General features: G+C 55.5%; 1 protein-coding gene across 1 annotated transcript; it reads left to right on the top strand.

The window, feature by feature from the left end:
* The first annotated feature begins 534 nt into the window (after positions 1-534).
* Positions 535-8,992, top strand: Crybb2 (crystallin beta B2). The gene is made up of 5 exons (XM_027955884.2): positions 535-588; positions 2,988-3,106; positions 6,175-6,307; positions 7,364-7,506; positions 8,824-8,992. The coding sequence occupies exons 1-5, from the start codon at positions 535-537 to the stop codon at positions 8,990-8,992; spliced, it is 618 nt and encodes a 205-aa protein (XP_027811685.1).
* The last annotated feature ends 6,922 nt before the right edge of the window (positions 8,993-15,914 follow it).

Here is a 15,914-nt window from a genome sequence, read left to right as displayed (position 1 = left end):
AAGGACGGTCCCCAGGCGACCTGAGCCCAGCACCCCTCCCTAAGGAAGGGAGAGAGGGACGATGTCATGTCCTGGGCTGTCCTGTGTCCTGCGGCGCGTCTCCTGCTCACATTGTGGGGACAAGATCAATGGCCTGGGGACGTCCTGGGTGCTGGGAGCCGGGGACCAAGAGGCAGGGATGGGGGACCTCGCTGAGTCCCAGGGTGGCCAAGCACGGGGGGGGGGGGGGGCGAGGGTCCGGTTTTGCGTGGAGGTGGCGGTGACAGCCGAGCCTCCCGCCGTGGGGACCCACCGGAGCTGTGCCCTGCCCTCCAGGGGCCTCACCTCGGGTCCCAGTGTGTCCCCAGGGAGCCTCCCCTCCCACAGCACCCCGAGCCGGACACAAAGAAGTCAGGCTGGCGGTGGGGTCTGAGCTGCCGCCCGGGACACCCCAAGACCCCTGCGGGTCCCCAGGAGGAGGAAGCCAGGACCGGTGACGTCCTCACGGTGGTTTCCCCGTGTGTTCCAGGTCATTCCTGCGCGGGACAGTCCACGATGGCTTCAGACCACCAGACCCAGGCGGGCAAGCCGCAGCCCCTCAACCCCAAGGTGGGTGCCAGATCGGGGGGAGGGGCAGACCCCCCTCCCCCCTCCCCTCCCCCGTCTCCACCGACTCCGAGGCCCGTCCCAGCACAGGGCACGCAGGCCTTGATGCAGCTGTGCAGGCTCACACCTCCACTTCTCGGCTGGTGTGCATCCTACTTTGCACCAAGGCTGGGGTGGACCTCCGCCCATCAGAGAAGCGGCTCTTGGTTGAGAGGTGAGGGGTGGCTTCCAGCTCCACGCCTGCTGTGTGACCCAGGCCAGTTGCTCGACTTCTCTGAGTCTCAGTTCCCTCTAAAATGGGAAGAGCAGCCAGGCTCAGCCTAACTCCTGGCCCACGGTGCCCGCGAAGACCTCAGCTTCACTCTCGTGGGGTCTTATTCCAGTGGCAGAGGCTCGCCCCACCCCCCAGCCTCACACTCTATCAACCTCCACCCTCTGGCCTCTCCCGGGTGTCCTTCTGCTCTAGGAGTCCTGGCGCGGGGTCCATGCAAAACTGCCCCCCGACAGCCTCCTGCTCATTCGTCCCCTTCCAAGCTGCACTTTCTAGAGGAAAGACAGACCCCAAGCAAGCAGCTGGATACACACCTGGAGTAATGATAACTGTGCAGTAAACCACAGAGCAGGGTGCAGGGTCCCTGAGAGCCAGGGAGGACGGGGAATGGCCGCGTCCTCAGAGGAGCTCAGGGAAGGCCTTTCTGAGAAGGCGACCTTTGAGCAGAACCCTGGGTCAAGCGAGGAGCTGGAGTCAGCCAGAGCACCCAGGCAATGGGGACAGCATATGCAAAGGCCCTGAGGTCAAGAATGAGCTGGGTGAGTCTGGCAAACAGCAGAAAGGTTGGACTTAAAGCATCCCCCGTCCAACTGATGCGCACTGTGAGCCGCCCAGGTAACAAAAATGTTCTAGTCGCCACACTTACAAAGGTGAAAACTCATATTCATCTTATGTTGTATCAAACCTAATGTATAAGAAAATGAGCATTTTAGTGAACAATCAAGAGAAGACTCATTAGGGAGGTATTTTAGGTTCTTTGTTCCCCATTCAAAATCAAGTATTTTATACTTAGAGCACTATCCTCGCTCAGACGCACTGCAGATGTGGAGCTGATGGTTGTTCCATTCAGCAGGACAGCTTTAAAGAATCAGATAACGTGGGACATTTTAGCCTCCATTTTATTTATGAACAACAACAGTGAACAGTGATACAGGTGGACTGGGCTCTCCGAGGCTTTTCAAATGCCTGGAGAGTCTGCCTTCCTCACCCCACCCTCCTTCCCAAGTGCCTGCTCTCGGGCCAGGTCATGAGAAACCAGCCCCTGACTTCCACATTCTTGATCCTTCCCAGCACCCGTACAAAACAGGCCTGACCTCCCGTTTCACAGACAAGACAACTGAGGCCCAGAGACATCCAGTCGCTCCCTAGGTTTGCACAGCACAACCCATGTCTCCTGCCCCCGGGATCTAGCTGGGTCAGTGACTCTAAAGGCTGAATTGATCCCGTGGAATTTGTCTCTGAGCCCTGTTGGCCACCCCCTTCGCTTCCTTTATCTGGCTAATCCCCTGCCTGGGAGCGGGAGGCCTGTGTCCCCTGCCAGTGCTGACCTTGTGCATTCTGCCGCTGGGAGCTGCCCCCCCCACCCCCGCCTGTCCAATGGTGGCTGGAGCGCACGGTTCCCAAGCTCTCGCTGAGGTGGCCTCCCAGTTGGCGCTCCGTGGGCCCCGGGTGGGGGTGGGGGTCTGGTACTTTGCAGAGCTTCGGCTTCTCTGATGGGGACCCCGCGAGACCCCTTCCCTGGGCGAGGAGAGGACCAGGTGAGGCCAGGGGCGCGAAGTCCCCTGCAGAAGTCTCCCAAGGGGAGGTCGGGCCCGGGGAGGCCCCTGAGGCCGCGGCTCCAAGGAGGGGCCCAGGTGGGCGTGGTCCCCGTGGTTTCCATGGAGACCAGGGACGTGGGATGGTGCTGGTCCAGCTCCGGAGTGGGGAGGAGTCACTAAGCGCTGGCCTGTCTGGGACCGTCCCCAGGGCTCAGGGTCACAGGGGCCGGGTGTGCGGGGTAGATTTGCAACATGCTGCTTCCCTTCCAGCTGCCTGGGCGCCCGGTCAGCTCTGCCCACGGGGGCTCGGGGCTGCGCCTCGGTTCCCACGACCGTGAAGGGCCGGGGGCGCCCGCCCCGCTCTCCAGAGGCCCTGGATTGGTCCCCGGTACTGCACACAGGGAGGGCAGCACGGCTGTCCCCTCCCATGCCCACCGACGCGGGCTGGCCGTGTGCACCCCGAGGGCAGTTCTGCGTCCCCTTATACAGAAGGCAGATGAGGCCCCCAGGAGCCAGGCGGCTGCGGGTCTCCTGGCCCTGGGGTCGGCCCTCCAGCCTCCTCGGAGGCTCTGACCCGACTCTTGCCGCTGCAGATCATCATCTTTGAGCAGGAGAACTTCCAGGGCCACTCCCACGAGCTCAGCGGACCCTGCCCCAACCTGAAGGAGACGGGCGTGGAGAAGGCGGGCTCTGTCCTCGTGCAGGCTGGACCGTACGTATCCGCGTGGCCTCGCCCGGCCAGGGGCTGCCAGGGTGAAGCAATCGGGCTGTGGGGTTGGGGGTCTGTCCTCTCCGTGCCCCTAACATGCGGGGTCTGGCAGCCCAGCGGGAGAACTTGTGCTTTGGAGCTGAGTTCAAATCCCAATTCCACCACCTCTGGGCTGTGTGACCTCCAACCAGGAGTTTCCCTCTCTGAGCCTCCGTTTCCTCCTGTGCAGGACGAGGGTGACCCTGTCCTCCTGAGGATGGGAGGAGAGCTCAGCGCAGGGCTGGGCACAGATGACAGCCACCTCTTCAAGGCAGGGACACAGAACTTTTAAGAGCTGCCGATTTGCTGGCATATTTGGGGGCCACATCTTTACTTGAGAAAGAGTGGGGGATTGGCAGATGGACTGTCCCCTTGTCGTGTAGGTGAGCACAGTCCTGTGTGAGCCGGCAGGTGGCATGGGTCTCTCCCACGGCTCCTGGCCACTCCCTCTCTGTAAGAGCCTCAGGATTCGGGGGGTCACCAGTGACCCCCATCCAACAGGTTGGAGTCTGGTATGGCTGGGTGTCCTGCAGGGACCACCCCACACTTCAGGATGCCCGGGGAATTTTGCTGGTGCCATGGCCCTGCCTGTGTCTACGTCTGAAGACGTGGAGAAGGTGGCCCATGCAACAGCCCTGCCGAGCCTCCGTTATCTGGCACACGCAGGGAATCTGTTGCACACCTTCCAGATAACTGAAGTCCAGGCCACTGGAACTCCACGTGGGATTTTCAATTACCTTTTAATATATATAATCACACACTAGGGGTTGAACCCAGGGCACCAGACCACTGAGCCCCATCCCCAGCCCTATTTTGAATTTTATTTAGAGACAGGGTCTCACTGAGTTGCTTAGGGCCTTGCTTTTGCTGAGGCTGGCTTTGAACTCGTGATCCTCCTGCCTCAGCCTCCTGAGCCACTGGGATAGTCTTTTAACATTTTGATGATAGAATTTCCCGAGCATATTTTAACCAAGGTTTTTGAGTTTGGTGGGTGGATAGTTTTGGCAGTGCTGGAGATGATACCCAGGGTTTTAAGACACTAGGGAAACACTCTTCCACTGAGTGCTGCCCCCAGCCCTGCCAAACTATTTTACACTTTTAATTTAAAAATATAGATGTATACATTTTGAGTTTTAAAATTTGTTTATTGTTTAAAGTGCTATTGCTTTAAATTAAGAATATAGGGGCTGGGCGTGTGGCTTGGTGATAGAGAACTTGCCTGGCACACAACCCCAGCAGCACCAAAAAAAAAAAAAATAAATAAGAACAGTGTTTAGATTAAAAGAAGAAGAAGGAGGAGGAGGAGGAGAGGAAGAAGGAAAAGAAAGAAAGGAAGGAGGGAGGGAGGGAAGGAAGGAAGGAAGGAAGGAAGGAAGGAAGGAAGGAAGGAAGGAAGATAGTTTTAGCCCGACCACTCAGAAGTAACCATTGTTGAGATTTGGGTCTAGCTGGGCGCGGTGGCCCACACCTGTCATCCTGGCTGCTCGGGAGGCTGAGGCAGGAGGATCTTGGGTTCGAGGCCAGCCTCAGCTACCTAGCAAGGCCCCAAGCCACTCAGTGAGACCCTGTCTCTAAATAAAATTTTAAAAATAGGGCTGGGGATGGGGCTCAGGGGTCGAGGGCCCCCGAGTTCAGTCCCTGGTACCCCCCCTCCCTGAAAAAAAGATTGGGGTCTAAATCTAGATTTTTCTCTGCGTTATATTTAATGGTTTTTGAAAGAATCAGAATGGCACCGTGATGTACTTAGAGTTTTGTAGCCCACGAGGTTATAAGGTAGCGGGGACTCGTCTGGGTCACAGAGGGCGTTCTGTGCAGTGTCCTGTGGCCATTCCTCTGGGCCACTTCCACAGCAGACTCTTGGCCCCCCAGCCAGCCCGCTGACACCGGGTGGAGCCTGGTGACCTGCTTCCCGCCACCACGTGGCCCAGCTGAGGTGAAGACTGGGGTCCTATGGCGTGACCCTCGTGGCTTTACCATCCCATGGTTGGATGGGCCACGTGGATGTCACTGGCCCTGGTGTCACATGCGGAAGTCGTCTTCTGTTCTTGTGACGGGGTCCTCGGGTGACAGCTGTGAGCTCTTGGCTGCCACTTTCTGGGTCCCCTGCCCACGCAGACGGCTGGTCTCTCCAGGGACACTGAGGACAACCTCCTGTTCCCAAGGCCACTGTGGCACCTGAGGCAGGGTTTGCCGGCACTGGGTGGCCCCAGAGTGCTCCCTGCCCGAGGCGGGCCCTCTCCCGTCCGCCCCCCCAGAGAGGCTCCTTCCCCTAACGTCCCTCGTCCCTCGTGGCCACTCGGCACCCACAGGATGGGAGATTTCAGGAAGGAGATTGTCCCTGTCCTGGACAGGAGGGGGTTCTCCTCCTCCCCCCTCCCTCCAGAGAACAGTGAGATGGCCATTTGCAAAGCCTCAGCAGGTGACAGGGGCATGTCACCTGCTGGAGGGGATGTCAGGTCCCCAGGAGCAGCAGGTGGCTCACACGCCTTTTTAAGGAAGGGCCTTGAGCACCCGCGGGTCTGGGCACCTGGGGGGAGCTGGCGTCCCTGCCCCGCAGGCCCAGGGGGACGGATCTCAGAGACCCTGTGTCCAGGAAGAGCAAGAGACTCACAGGGACAAAAGAGTCCCTGTTGCTCCCAGGGGGAGGCCCAGGGTGGCCCCGAGAGGGAGCTCAGTGGAGAAGGCGGAGGGTGCTCCTCTCCTCCCGGCGCCCCCCGCGGTGACATTGCAGGGACAGCTGCAAACCCGCTGTGGTGGCCTTATTGAGGCCACCCGTCGGCTGTTGGTTTCGTTTGCTTGGACAGTAGCTCTGAGCCTTGGAGCACCCAGTGGCCCTGGCATTTGGTGTGGGGGGTCCCTTGGACCTGCTTCGTCTGTCACTGTGTCCCTGGCTGAAGGCGCATGGCCTGGAGCTGGGCAGCCCAGGTGGCCGCGCTGCTGTGTCTCTTTGCCCTTGGTCAGGGCAGCTGCCGGGGGCGGGTCCTGCGCGGGGCGCTGGGCTGGACTGACTGTCCCCTCTGTCTCTGCGGCAGCTGGGTGGGCTACGAGCAGGCCAACTGCAAGGGCGAGCAGTTCGTGTTCGAGAAGGGCGAGTACCCCCGATGGGACTCCTGGACCAGCAGCCGCAGGACAGACTCCCTCAGCTCCCTGAGGCCCATCAAAGTGGTGAGTGCCCTGCCCCGTCACTCGTCCCCTCGGCCACGTGGAGCCACAGGTGCAGGGAGGAGCCTTTGCTGTTGGCTCTGCATCCCATCTGACTGGCAGGGAACCGCCTGGCTCTGTGACCTTGCAAAGTCCTTCCCCCTCCCTGAGCCTCGGGCTCCTCCTCTGTCCCTGGGGCTCTTAGTATCTGTGGTCCTCAGATTCCCAGGAGCTCAGCCCCAGGGCTGTCACATTCTGTAACCACAAGGTGACAGAATGCTCCAGGGGACACTGCTCACATTCTATCCTAGGTCGATAGTGCTCCTAGAGTTGCCCAATCCTGTTACTAAATAATTGCTCAATAAATGGTCACCATCTTGAATTTAAAAGAAATTCTGTGCTGAGGGGAGAAAAAGGCGGTTCAGCTCTTAATCAGGACTCGTGCCTGTGAGAGCTGTCTGTTCTTCTCTGAGCCTGGTTCTCACTAGTGAATAAACTCTTGGGGAGGGGTAAGGACCTACCACTGCTCAAGCACTCAACTCCCAAAACTTCCAAGCCCGGACTGTGTCCTCCCACAGTGTGGTGGAAGATTGGAAGAAGATTGGACTTGGCCTTCTACAGACCTGGGGTCATATGTTGGCTCTCCTCTTCCCACCTGTGTGACCCCGGGCAAGTCACTTGACCTCTCTGTGCCTCAGTCTTCTCATCTGCCAAGTGTCATAAGACTTGCCTAATGGATTCAGCGAGACAACTAAGAAAAACGCAGCAGCAGGGGGAGGGGAAGAGACAGGAGAGGGGGCTGTGCTGGGCCTGGGGGGTGAATAAGACAGGGCTGCACTTTAAGAATGAGAAAGTCTAGTTTGTGGGAGGGAAAACCACCGTTTCAGAATCAAATATTCCCCCAAGTGTGACGTCCGGGAGCCCATGGCTCAGGAGGGACTCTACAGACTCACAGTCCACTGGCCTTGTCACAGACTCACTGGGTGGGTCTATGGAGCAGAGGGTCTGAGTGCAGCATGCTGGGATGTGGGGTCAGGGAGGGCTGCTCCCCCACACTGGCTTTCCCTGCCCCGGCCACAGGACAGCCAGGAGCACAAGATCATCCTCTACGAGAACCCCAACTTCACGGGGAAGAAGATGGAGATCATAGATGACGACGTGCCCAGCTTCCACGCCCACGGCTACCAGGAGAAGGTGTCCTCAGTGCGGGTGCAGAGCGGCACGTGAGTGCAGCCCCAGCCCCCTCGCCCCGGGGAACCGACTCGGGGGGCCCCCAGTCTTGGAGACCAGCCTGGGGGACGTTGCAGGACCCTGTCTCCAAGGAACAAGGGCTGGGGTGTGGCTGGGCGGCGGGCGCCCCCTGGGTGCGATCCCCGGTACTGCAGCAACCAATGGATTGATTCTTGGGGGGGGGTGGGCGGGCTCTATGCAAATAATATGAGGGCTCCCCCCACCCCTCCCCCCGCCTGGCCTTAGACAGCCTGTTTGGCGACACCTACTGGCTTCTTGGGGTTCTTCAAGTCCCCTAAATACTGTGCAAAGTCCCTGGCTCCTGCACACGTGGATTCCCACGTCCACTCTGTCCTGGGCTCCCACGGGCAGCGTCAGGAGGAGGCCTGGCAGCTGCCCCGTGCAGGTGACCTTCCAGGAGGGGCTGGTTTGAGGTGCCCCACAAACCTCAGCTTCTCCCTCGAGGGAGAGTCTCGAGGCCTCAAGGCAGAGCAGGGCTGCAGGGCCCAGGGGGAGAGGAAGCTCCCCGCAGAGACCCGCGTGCGCACAGCCTGGGGAGCCTTCCAGGGAGTTCTTGATCCATGAAGGCCCTGGTGGCCTCAGTGCAGGGACACAGGGGCACGAGGAGGATGGGCGGAGCTGGAGGTGTCCACAGAGACTGGCTGGGCAGGTCCTTGTGGGCCAGGGCTCTGCCATGTCCCCTGAGGACAAGATTGTCATTTGCATTAGGTGCTTAAAAGAGTCAGTGACCCCTGAATGGCAAAGGCCCTGAGCAGTGGGTGGACTGTGGGGGCCCCTGGGGGGCCTGTCCTAGTCAAATCTTCGGGGAGCTTATGACCCTCCTTGCTCTGACCCTGTGTCAGGCCTTCGCTAAAACTCATATTGGGAGGGAGGGAGCTGCCCTTGGAGAGCAGGAAGGGGGCCGGGCGCGGTGGTGCTCACCTGTCATTCCCAAGGCTCGGGAGGCTGAGGAAGGAGGATTGAGTTCAAAGCCAGCCTCAGCCACGGCGAGGCCCTAAGCAACTCAGTGAGACCCTGTCTCTAAATAAAACGCAAAACAGGGCTGGGGATGGGGCTCAGGGGTCGAGGGCCCTGAGTTCAATCCCTGGTACCCGTCACCCCCCCCCCCCGCCCCCAAAAGAAAGAAAAAAGCAGGAAGGAAGCAGAAGCGCTCGGAGGCGGGGGACGGGACGACGGGGGGGGGGGGGGGGGGGGGGTGCCGAGTCCTGCCAATTCCGGGAAGGCAGGCGCCCTCTCCTGGGGGCTGAAGGACGTGCCTCTCTCTTTCTCTCCCTCCTCGGGCCCTGCAGGTGGGTGGGCTACCAGTACCCCGGCTACCGCGGGCTGCAGTACCTGCTAGAGAAGGGCGACTACAAGGACAGCAGCGACTTCGGGGCTCCCCACCCCCAGGTGCAGTCCGTGCGCCGCATCCGCGACATGCAGTGGCACCAACGTGGCGCCTTCCACCCCTCCAACTAGAGCCCCCGAGCCCCCGCCCTCCTCCCCAGGGGCCAGGTCTGCTGCCCAGGACCCCCCAGACCCCCCAGCGAGTGAATAAAGTGTGCCTTGCAACTGTGTGCGGGTCCTTCATCCACAGCGGGCCTGGGCGGTGTGCGCGTGGGTGTGTGCGTGTGCGTGCGCATGTGTGCATGTATGTACGTGTGCGTGTGCGTGTGCGTGCATGTGTGTGTCAGAGAGAGAATCAGCAAGTGCTTGGGCGGGGTAGCAGCAGCCCCTCCCGGAAACTTCCAGCTCTGCAGCTACTTAGCTCTGTGACCTCCAACCCACTGTCCGACCTCTCTGAGCCTCCATCTCTTCACCTGATTTACAACTCCGTTGCCTCCTAAGCGGCCACCTGGGCTCTCTCTCATGTGGAGGCTGAGCACTGTCACTCTCAGGAGCACTTGAGGGATGCCCCATCCCTTAAAAACCTACCATGGCTGCCTTCTCCCATGACATCCTTATCCCTGCGGTCCTGGGTGGGGAGTTGTTTTGCATCTGCTCTGCTGTAGCAGAGCCCAGAGCCCCGTCCTGGGGACATGTGACAGCTGCATGTTTGTGTCTTCCTGGGTCTGATGGTTCAGCGTCACCTGCCGGTGGCCAGGCACAGAGTGACCGAGCAGCATCATGGGAATGAGACGTGGGCTGCGTCCGACAGGCCTGGCCTGAGGCTGTTCTGCAGGGCCCCGGGGTCAGGGGGCTCCTCAGAGTCCTGCTGTTTCCAGGGGGAAACCGGCACAGCACAGCCCTCCTGGCAAGGTCCCCCAGGAGGGGAGGGAGGCCTGCGGCTCTGGCAGACTCCCCCTGTGTTGGTTATAAATAGTGCGGAGCTCTGTCCCCACAGGGGAGCTTTCCCTGGGGCCCTCTGATGTCTTTTGATGTCGTTTTAAATTTTAATGTAGCCAAGCACCGCGTGCTCTGTCCACGCTCGTGCATCCACAGCTCCTCTGAGAAGTCCTTTCTCACCCCTGGTCACGAACATATTCTCCAATTTTTTTTCCCTAAATGTTTTAAAGTTTTGCTCTTCACATTTAGGGTCTTGACCCTGCTGGAGGTGGTTTTGTGGAGAGTCTGCTGAGGGATTCAACTGCTTTTTTTCACTTTGGACAACTGTTGTCCTACAATAATATGTGAAGAGTCTTAAGTTCCCCCGACAATACAGCGTCACCTCTATCAATTATTAAATTTTCATGTAGGCAGGGGGCTTATTTGGGGGCTGTCTTTTCTGTTCCTTCCACCTATATGTATCTCTGTATTCTTACCATATTTTTAAAATGACTTTATTTATTTTTATCTGGTGCTGAGGATTGAATCCAGTGCCTCACACGTGTGAGGCAAGCTCTCTAGCACTGAGCCCCAGCCCCAGCCCCAGCCCACCATGTTGTTTTGATGATTAGCTATTTCTAAATAAGAAGTCTTAGGGTTCCCTAAATCATCAGTTTTCTTCAAGGTGTTTGGACACTCTTGCCCCTTTAAATTTCCATTTAGAAGAATCCCCTTGAGTTTGGGGAAAAAAAATAGAAAACCTTGTTGAATGATTTAAAGTAGTTAAAATGGTGATCATGAAGGTGGTGTGTTAATCTATTTTCTCTTCCTGTAACAAAATACCTGAGGCTAGGTACTTTATAAAGGAAAGAGGTTTATTGAGATCATAAATAAACCGAAAGTCCAGTCCAAGATCGAGTGGCCCCATCTGTTCACAGGGATCCTTTTGGTTGTTGTATCACAACATGAGGGAGGATTGGGGAGGGAGCTGGCTCCAGGTAGAAGGGCCAAACGTGTGGGTGGCTAAGCCCACCCTCGCAAGAATCACCCGACTCTGCGTTCATCTCTTCCACAGGTGATGCCCCCAATGACCTAATTACTTTCTGCTAATCCCCGCATGCTAAAGATTCCATCAGGTCACACCTTCATAGAATCACGGTGATATATACTATGAGTTGAATTATGTGCTCCTCAAATTCATGTCACATCCTAACCCTAGTACCTGAGAATGTGTGCTCTTACCTGGACATTGGGTGGTTGCAGGTGTAATTAGCCTAAATAACTTGAGATCATGCTAGGAGAAGGGTGGACCCCTGACCCAAGATAAGCCGTGTCCTTACCCAAAGCAGAAATCTGTAGCTGCACACACAAGGAGAAGCACGTGAAAATGACAATAGGGAGATGCCTCTACAGGCTTCCAGGTGTCAAAAAGTGCCACAGGCCACCAGGACCTGGGAGGGAGGCATGGAACAGCTTCCCCTCCCAACCCCGGGGAAGAACTAACCCCACCCACGTCTTCCCCCTGGGCTTCTTGGGTTGTGAGGCAATACCTTTGTAATTTATAAGCCTCTGGCTTCGAGAATCTTTGTTATAGCAGCTCCAGCAAACTCATACGCTGGTGTGAGAAGAAAGAACAAGAGAAGGCAGGGTGGACCAGTCAAGGTAGACCTCTCACAGATGCAGGGTGTTTGCAAGGAGAGTTGGAATTTCCCAGGTGAATCTTGAGGATCGACAATGTCAAAAAAGGGAACAGAGTATGCAAAAGTGAATAGGCAGGAAAACGTGCTGTGTCCCAGGGCTCCGTGGTGGCAGGTTCTCTAGGGCGGAGAGGATGGACCGAGCGCTGGGCTCCCTCAAGGAGCTATTCCTCCTCTGACCACCAGGTGTCAGCCTTGCGCCATCCATTTGTCCTTGGGGTGGACACGGCTGTGGGGAGGCTGGAAGGGAGGATGCTGAGCTCGCAGAACCAGGCAGCCAGGCTGCGTGAGGACCTGGAGGGATGCCTTATGAAACTGGGGGTCCAGGAGGCGCCCCCAGGCCAGGCCAGCTCAGGGGATCGGCAGGTGAAATGGGGAGGGCAATTCGGGGCCTGGTGGGGGGAGGGGGAATGACGGCTCCTGACAAGCTGTTGAGCTCCCAGTGTCCAGGTCTGGTGCCTGCTCGAAGCTGGGGGGCTTCAAACACAAAGTAAGACTTCAGCCAAGACTAAGTGATCGCCACGACTGGGGCTGGAGCTTGGGGCACAGAGGGGGTGGTGTAGGCTGGCACAAGGGCTTTGCGTCAAGAGTTTGAGAAATCCTGGTGATGCTGACAAGAGGCAGGGGTCTGGGGACCCAGCTCTTCCCATGCTGGATGTCTCCTGGAGAATTCTTCCATGGCTGCACCAGAAGAGAGGTTCAGGAGGCCCCGGGCAGCAGGGTCTGGAATTGACCTTGCATGTCCATCAGAGGGGGGACAAGTCCTCAACCTGCATGTAATAACGTGACCACGCCCTCACCACCAAAATGGCTGGATGTGGTGGTGCACACCTGTCATCCCAGCAACTCTGGAGGCTGAGGCAGGAGGATCGAAAGTTTGAGGCCAGCCTCATCAAGTTAGCAAGACACGGTCTCAAAAAATAAAAAGGGCTGGGGCTGGGGTTATGTGTACAAGGCTTGGGTTTGGTCCCCAGCACCACAGCGTGTGTGTGTGACACACACACACACACACACACACACACTAATAGTAAAGGAGTAGTTGTTTTATTTCACATTTCTAATCCCTCATGGACCAAAAATGAGATTAAAAATTATTATTAAAATGAAGTCAAAGGACCATACCCAGTTTTGTGTTGTTTTTTTTTTTAAATCCAGTAGACATTTTCACATTGTGAGGACTTCCTCTCGGTTCCTGCATCTATCTCATGGGAATGTTGATGACCTGGCCCTGGGCCCCACCTTGAGGAGTCAGCCAACTTCTTACTGCAGGGGAGTGAGTATCTGACCCTGGAGGGGCCATCGGGTCACGGGGGCTACTGGGAAGTGAAAGTGGGGAGTCAGTGTGTGAATGAGTGGCTGAGGCTGGGTTTGTAGGAAGTTTTATGAACCCTGACATTTGAATTTCATTTTCGCTGATCACAAATAATTATTCTCCTCCCCCCTCCCCCCACTAACACCGCAAGGCCCACTCCCGTGTGCGCGGTCAGAGCAAACGTCCGGCTGGATCGGGCCTCAGCCCATCATCCCTACAGATGATCCGCTGATGCTCTAGGTGAACCTGTCGCTTTCTTTTCCCGGAAACATTTGTCAAAGCTGCTGCCGTAGCTGCTTCTTCACACAAAAGGATAATTATGTGGATAGATGAGCTGTCTGTACAATTTTAAAAAGCATATCTGTAGGGAAAATATGCCAAGTTATTAACAATGGTTGAATTTGTATTGTGAGGACTTTGGACAACTTTTCTGGTTTTTTTTTTTTTTTTTTTTTTGCATTTCCAGGAAATCAGGGGTTTTGGGGGGAGGGGAGGTGGTTGTTGTTGATTGTTTGCTATCACAAATCCTGGGAGTGTGCCAGAGGGGCAGTCCTCGGAGACAATTCCCCACCCACCAAGGAGTCCTCTGGGAGGTGGTCGTGGTCATGAGCAGCTGGCCCTGCTCAGGTCACTTCCTTGGGCCATCTCCTGCCCCAGGACTGTATTCAAGGGCCCCAGGCAAACAAACCCATTCTATTGTGTGAGTCTAAGGACTTGATAAAAAATGCTTCTCTTGATTTTGGGTTCTATCCGTGGCCGAAATAAAAATAAAGCATCAAATCAAGAGAGCAGGGGCGGCCCAGTGAGCTGTGGGCTCAGGAGGGGCTTAAAAAAAGTGGGAGGATTAAGGAGCATAGTGTGGAGGTTCCTTAAACTTCTACACTAGAAATACTGAACAGTCCGGAAATTGCACTACTGTATGCAGCCCAGAGAAAATGAGATGGGCATATGAAGAGACACCAGCACTCCTGTATTCATTGCAGTACTATCCACAAGAGTCAGGAAATGGAATCACCCTAAATGTCCATCAGTGAACAAAGCAAATGTGTTGCATGTACCCAAATGAAATACTATGCAGCCATTCAAAAGATGGAATCCTGACATTTGCAGCAGCTTGGATGGACCAGGAGGACAGAATGTTAAGTGAAATAAATCAGGCACCGAAAGACAGATGTTACATGATCTCACTCATCGGTGGAATGCAAAAGGTTGATCTCATAGAAGTTGAGAGTAGGATGAGGGAGATGGCCAGAGATTGAATACAATGATATGGTCACGTAGGAGGAAGCTCTGGTGTTTTGTGGCTCAGTGGGGTGAGTGTACCTAACAGTGACACCTTATGCATCTCTAAATAGCTGGTAGAGATAAATGCCACATTTTTTTAATCCATTCGTCTATTGAAGGGCATCTGGGTTGGTTCCACAGTCTTGCTATTGTGAATTGAGCTGCTATGAACATCGATGTAGCAGTGTCCCTGTAGCATGCTCTTTTTAGGTCTTTAGGGAATAGACCAAGAAGGGGAATAGCTGGGTCAAATGGTGGCTCCATTCCCAGCTTTCCGAGAAATCTCCATACTGCTTTCCAAATTGGCTGCACCAATTTGCAGTCCCACCAGCAATGTACAAGTGTACCCTTTTCCCCACATCCTCGCCAGCACTTGTTGTTGTTTGACTTCATAATGGCTGCCAATCTAACTGGAGTGAGATGGTATCTTAGAGTGGTTTTGATTTGCATTTCTCTGACTGCTAGAGATGGTGAGTATTACTCTGCATTAAAAAATGACAAAATCATAGAATTTGCAGGGAAATGGATGGCATTAGAGCAGATTATGGTAAGTGAAGCTAGCCAATCCCTAAAAAACAAATGCCAAATGTCTTCTTTGATATAAGAAGAGTAACTAAGAACAGAGTAGGGACGAAGAGCATGAGAAGAAGATTAACATTAAACAGAGATGAGAGGTGGGAGGGAAAGGGAGAGAAAAGGGAAATTGCATGGAAATGGAAGGAGACCCTCAGGGTTATACAAAAGAACATACAAGAGGAAATGAGGGGAAAGGGAAAAATAATACAAGGGGGACAAATGAATGTCAGTAGAGGGGGCAGAGAGAGAAGAGGGGAGGGGAGGGGAGGGGAGGGGAGGGGGGATAGTAGAGGATAGGAAAGGCAGCAGAACACAACAGACACTAGTATGGCAATATGTAAATCAATGGATGTGTAACTGATGTGATTCTGCAATCTGTATATGGGCTAAAAATGGGAGTTCATAACCCACTTGAATCAAAGTGTGAAATATGATATATCAAGAACTATGTAATGTTTTGAACAACCAACAATAAAAAAAATTAAAAAATAAATTAAAAATAAATAAATAAATAAATAGCTGGTAGAGACGGTTCTGAATGGAATCCTAGAGAAAGGCTAAGCGGTCAAGGTGGCAGATATGCTAATGACCCTGGATGGGTCATGACCAACCGCATACACGAATCAAAGCGTCACGCGGCACCTCATGAATATGTACAGTGATCATGTGTCAATCAAAAGGCAAAGAAAAATGTGAGTGAAAACCAAAAGGTGTTGGGGGAGCAGTTTGTCTTTCAGATGGGCTCTGATCCTGCGGGGACAGAGGGGGACTTCAGGCTGGCCACCGCACTCGCCCCTTGGAACTGACCGGGTTCTCAGTGTGCGGTCGGCGACCAGCAGCACCTGGGAACTGGACTCCACGTTCTCAGCCCCACCCCGGGCTCCCAGTAGGAACTGGGCCTGGGAGGGGGCAGCGATGGACGGGTCTGCGTTAACCAGGCGGGGAGCGGGCAGGCAGCCTCCAGGGCCAGCTGGGTGCCCTCGAGGCGCCACGTTCCCTCCCCACCTTCCGCCGCGTCCCTTCACTGAAACTGCGGAGAACGAGGCTCACTAAAGCTGACCACTCGAGGGGGCTGGTGTACAAGTGCCCCTCTCCATCAAACCGCAAATAAGGAAAAACCAACCGGGTCGGTCTGTGTCCAAAATACGGCTCCAAATATCGGATAAGCCGCAGGCACCGAGTAGGCGCTTTATGGTCACCATTAGGAGCCCTGGTTTGTCCCTTGGAAGGACTCTTCCACCCTCCCCTCCTCGCGGCTGCAGTTCCA

The sequence above is a fragment of the Marmota flaviventris genome, chromosome 1 (assembly GCF_047511675.1).
Source record: "Marmota flaviventris isolate mMarFla1 chromosome 1, mMarFla1.hap1, whole genome shotgun sequence".
In the NCBI taxonomy this organism is placed as follows: Eukaryota; Metazoa; Chordata; class Mammalia; order Rodentia; family Sciuridae; genus Marmota; species Marmota flaviventris.
This window is presented reverse-complemented; position numbering and strand designations above follow the sequence as displayed.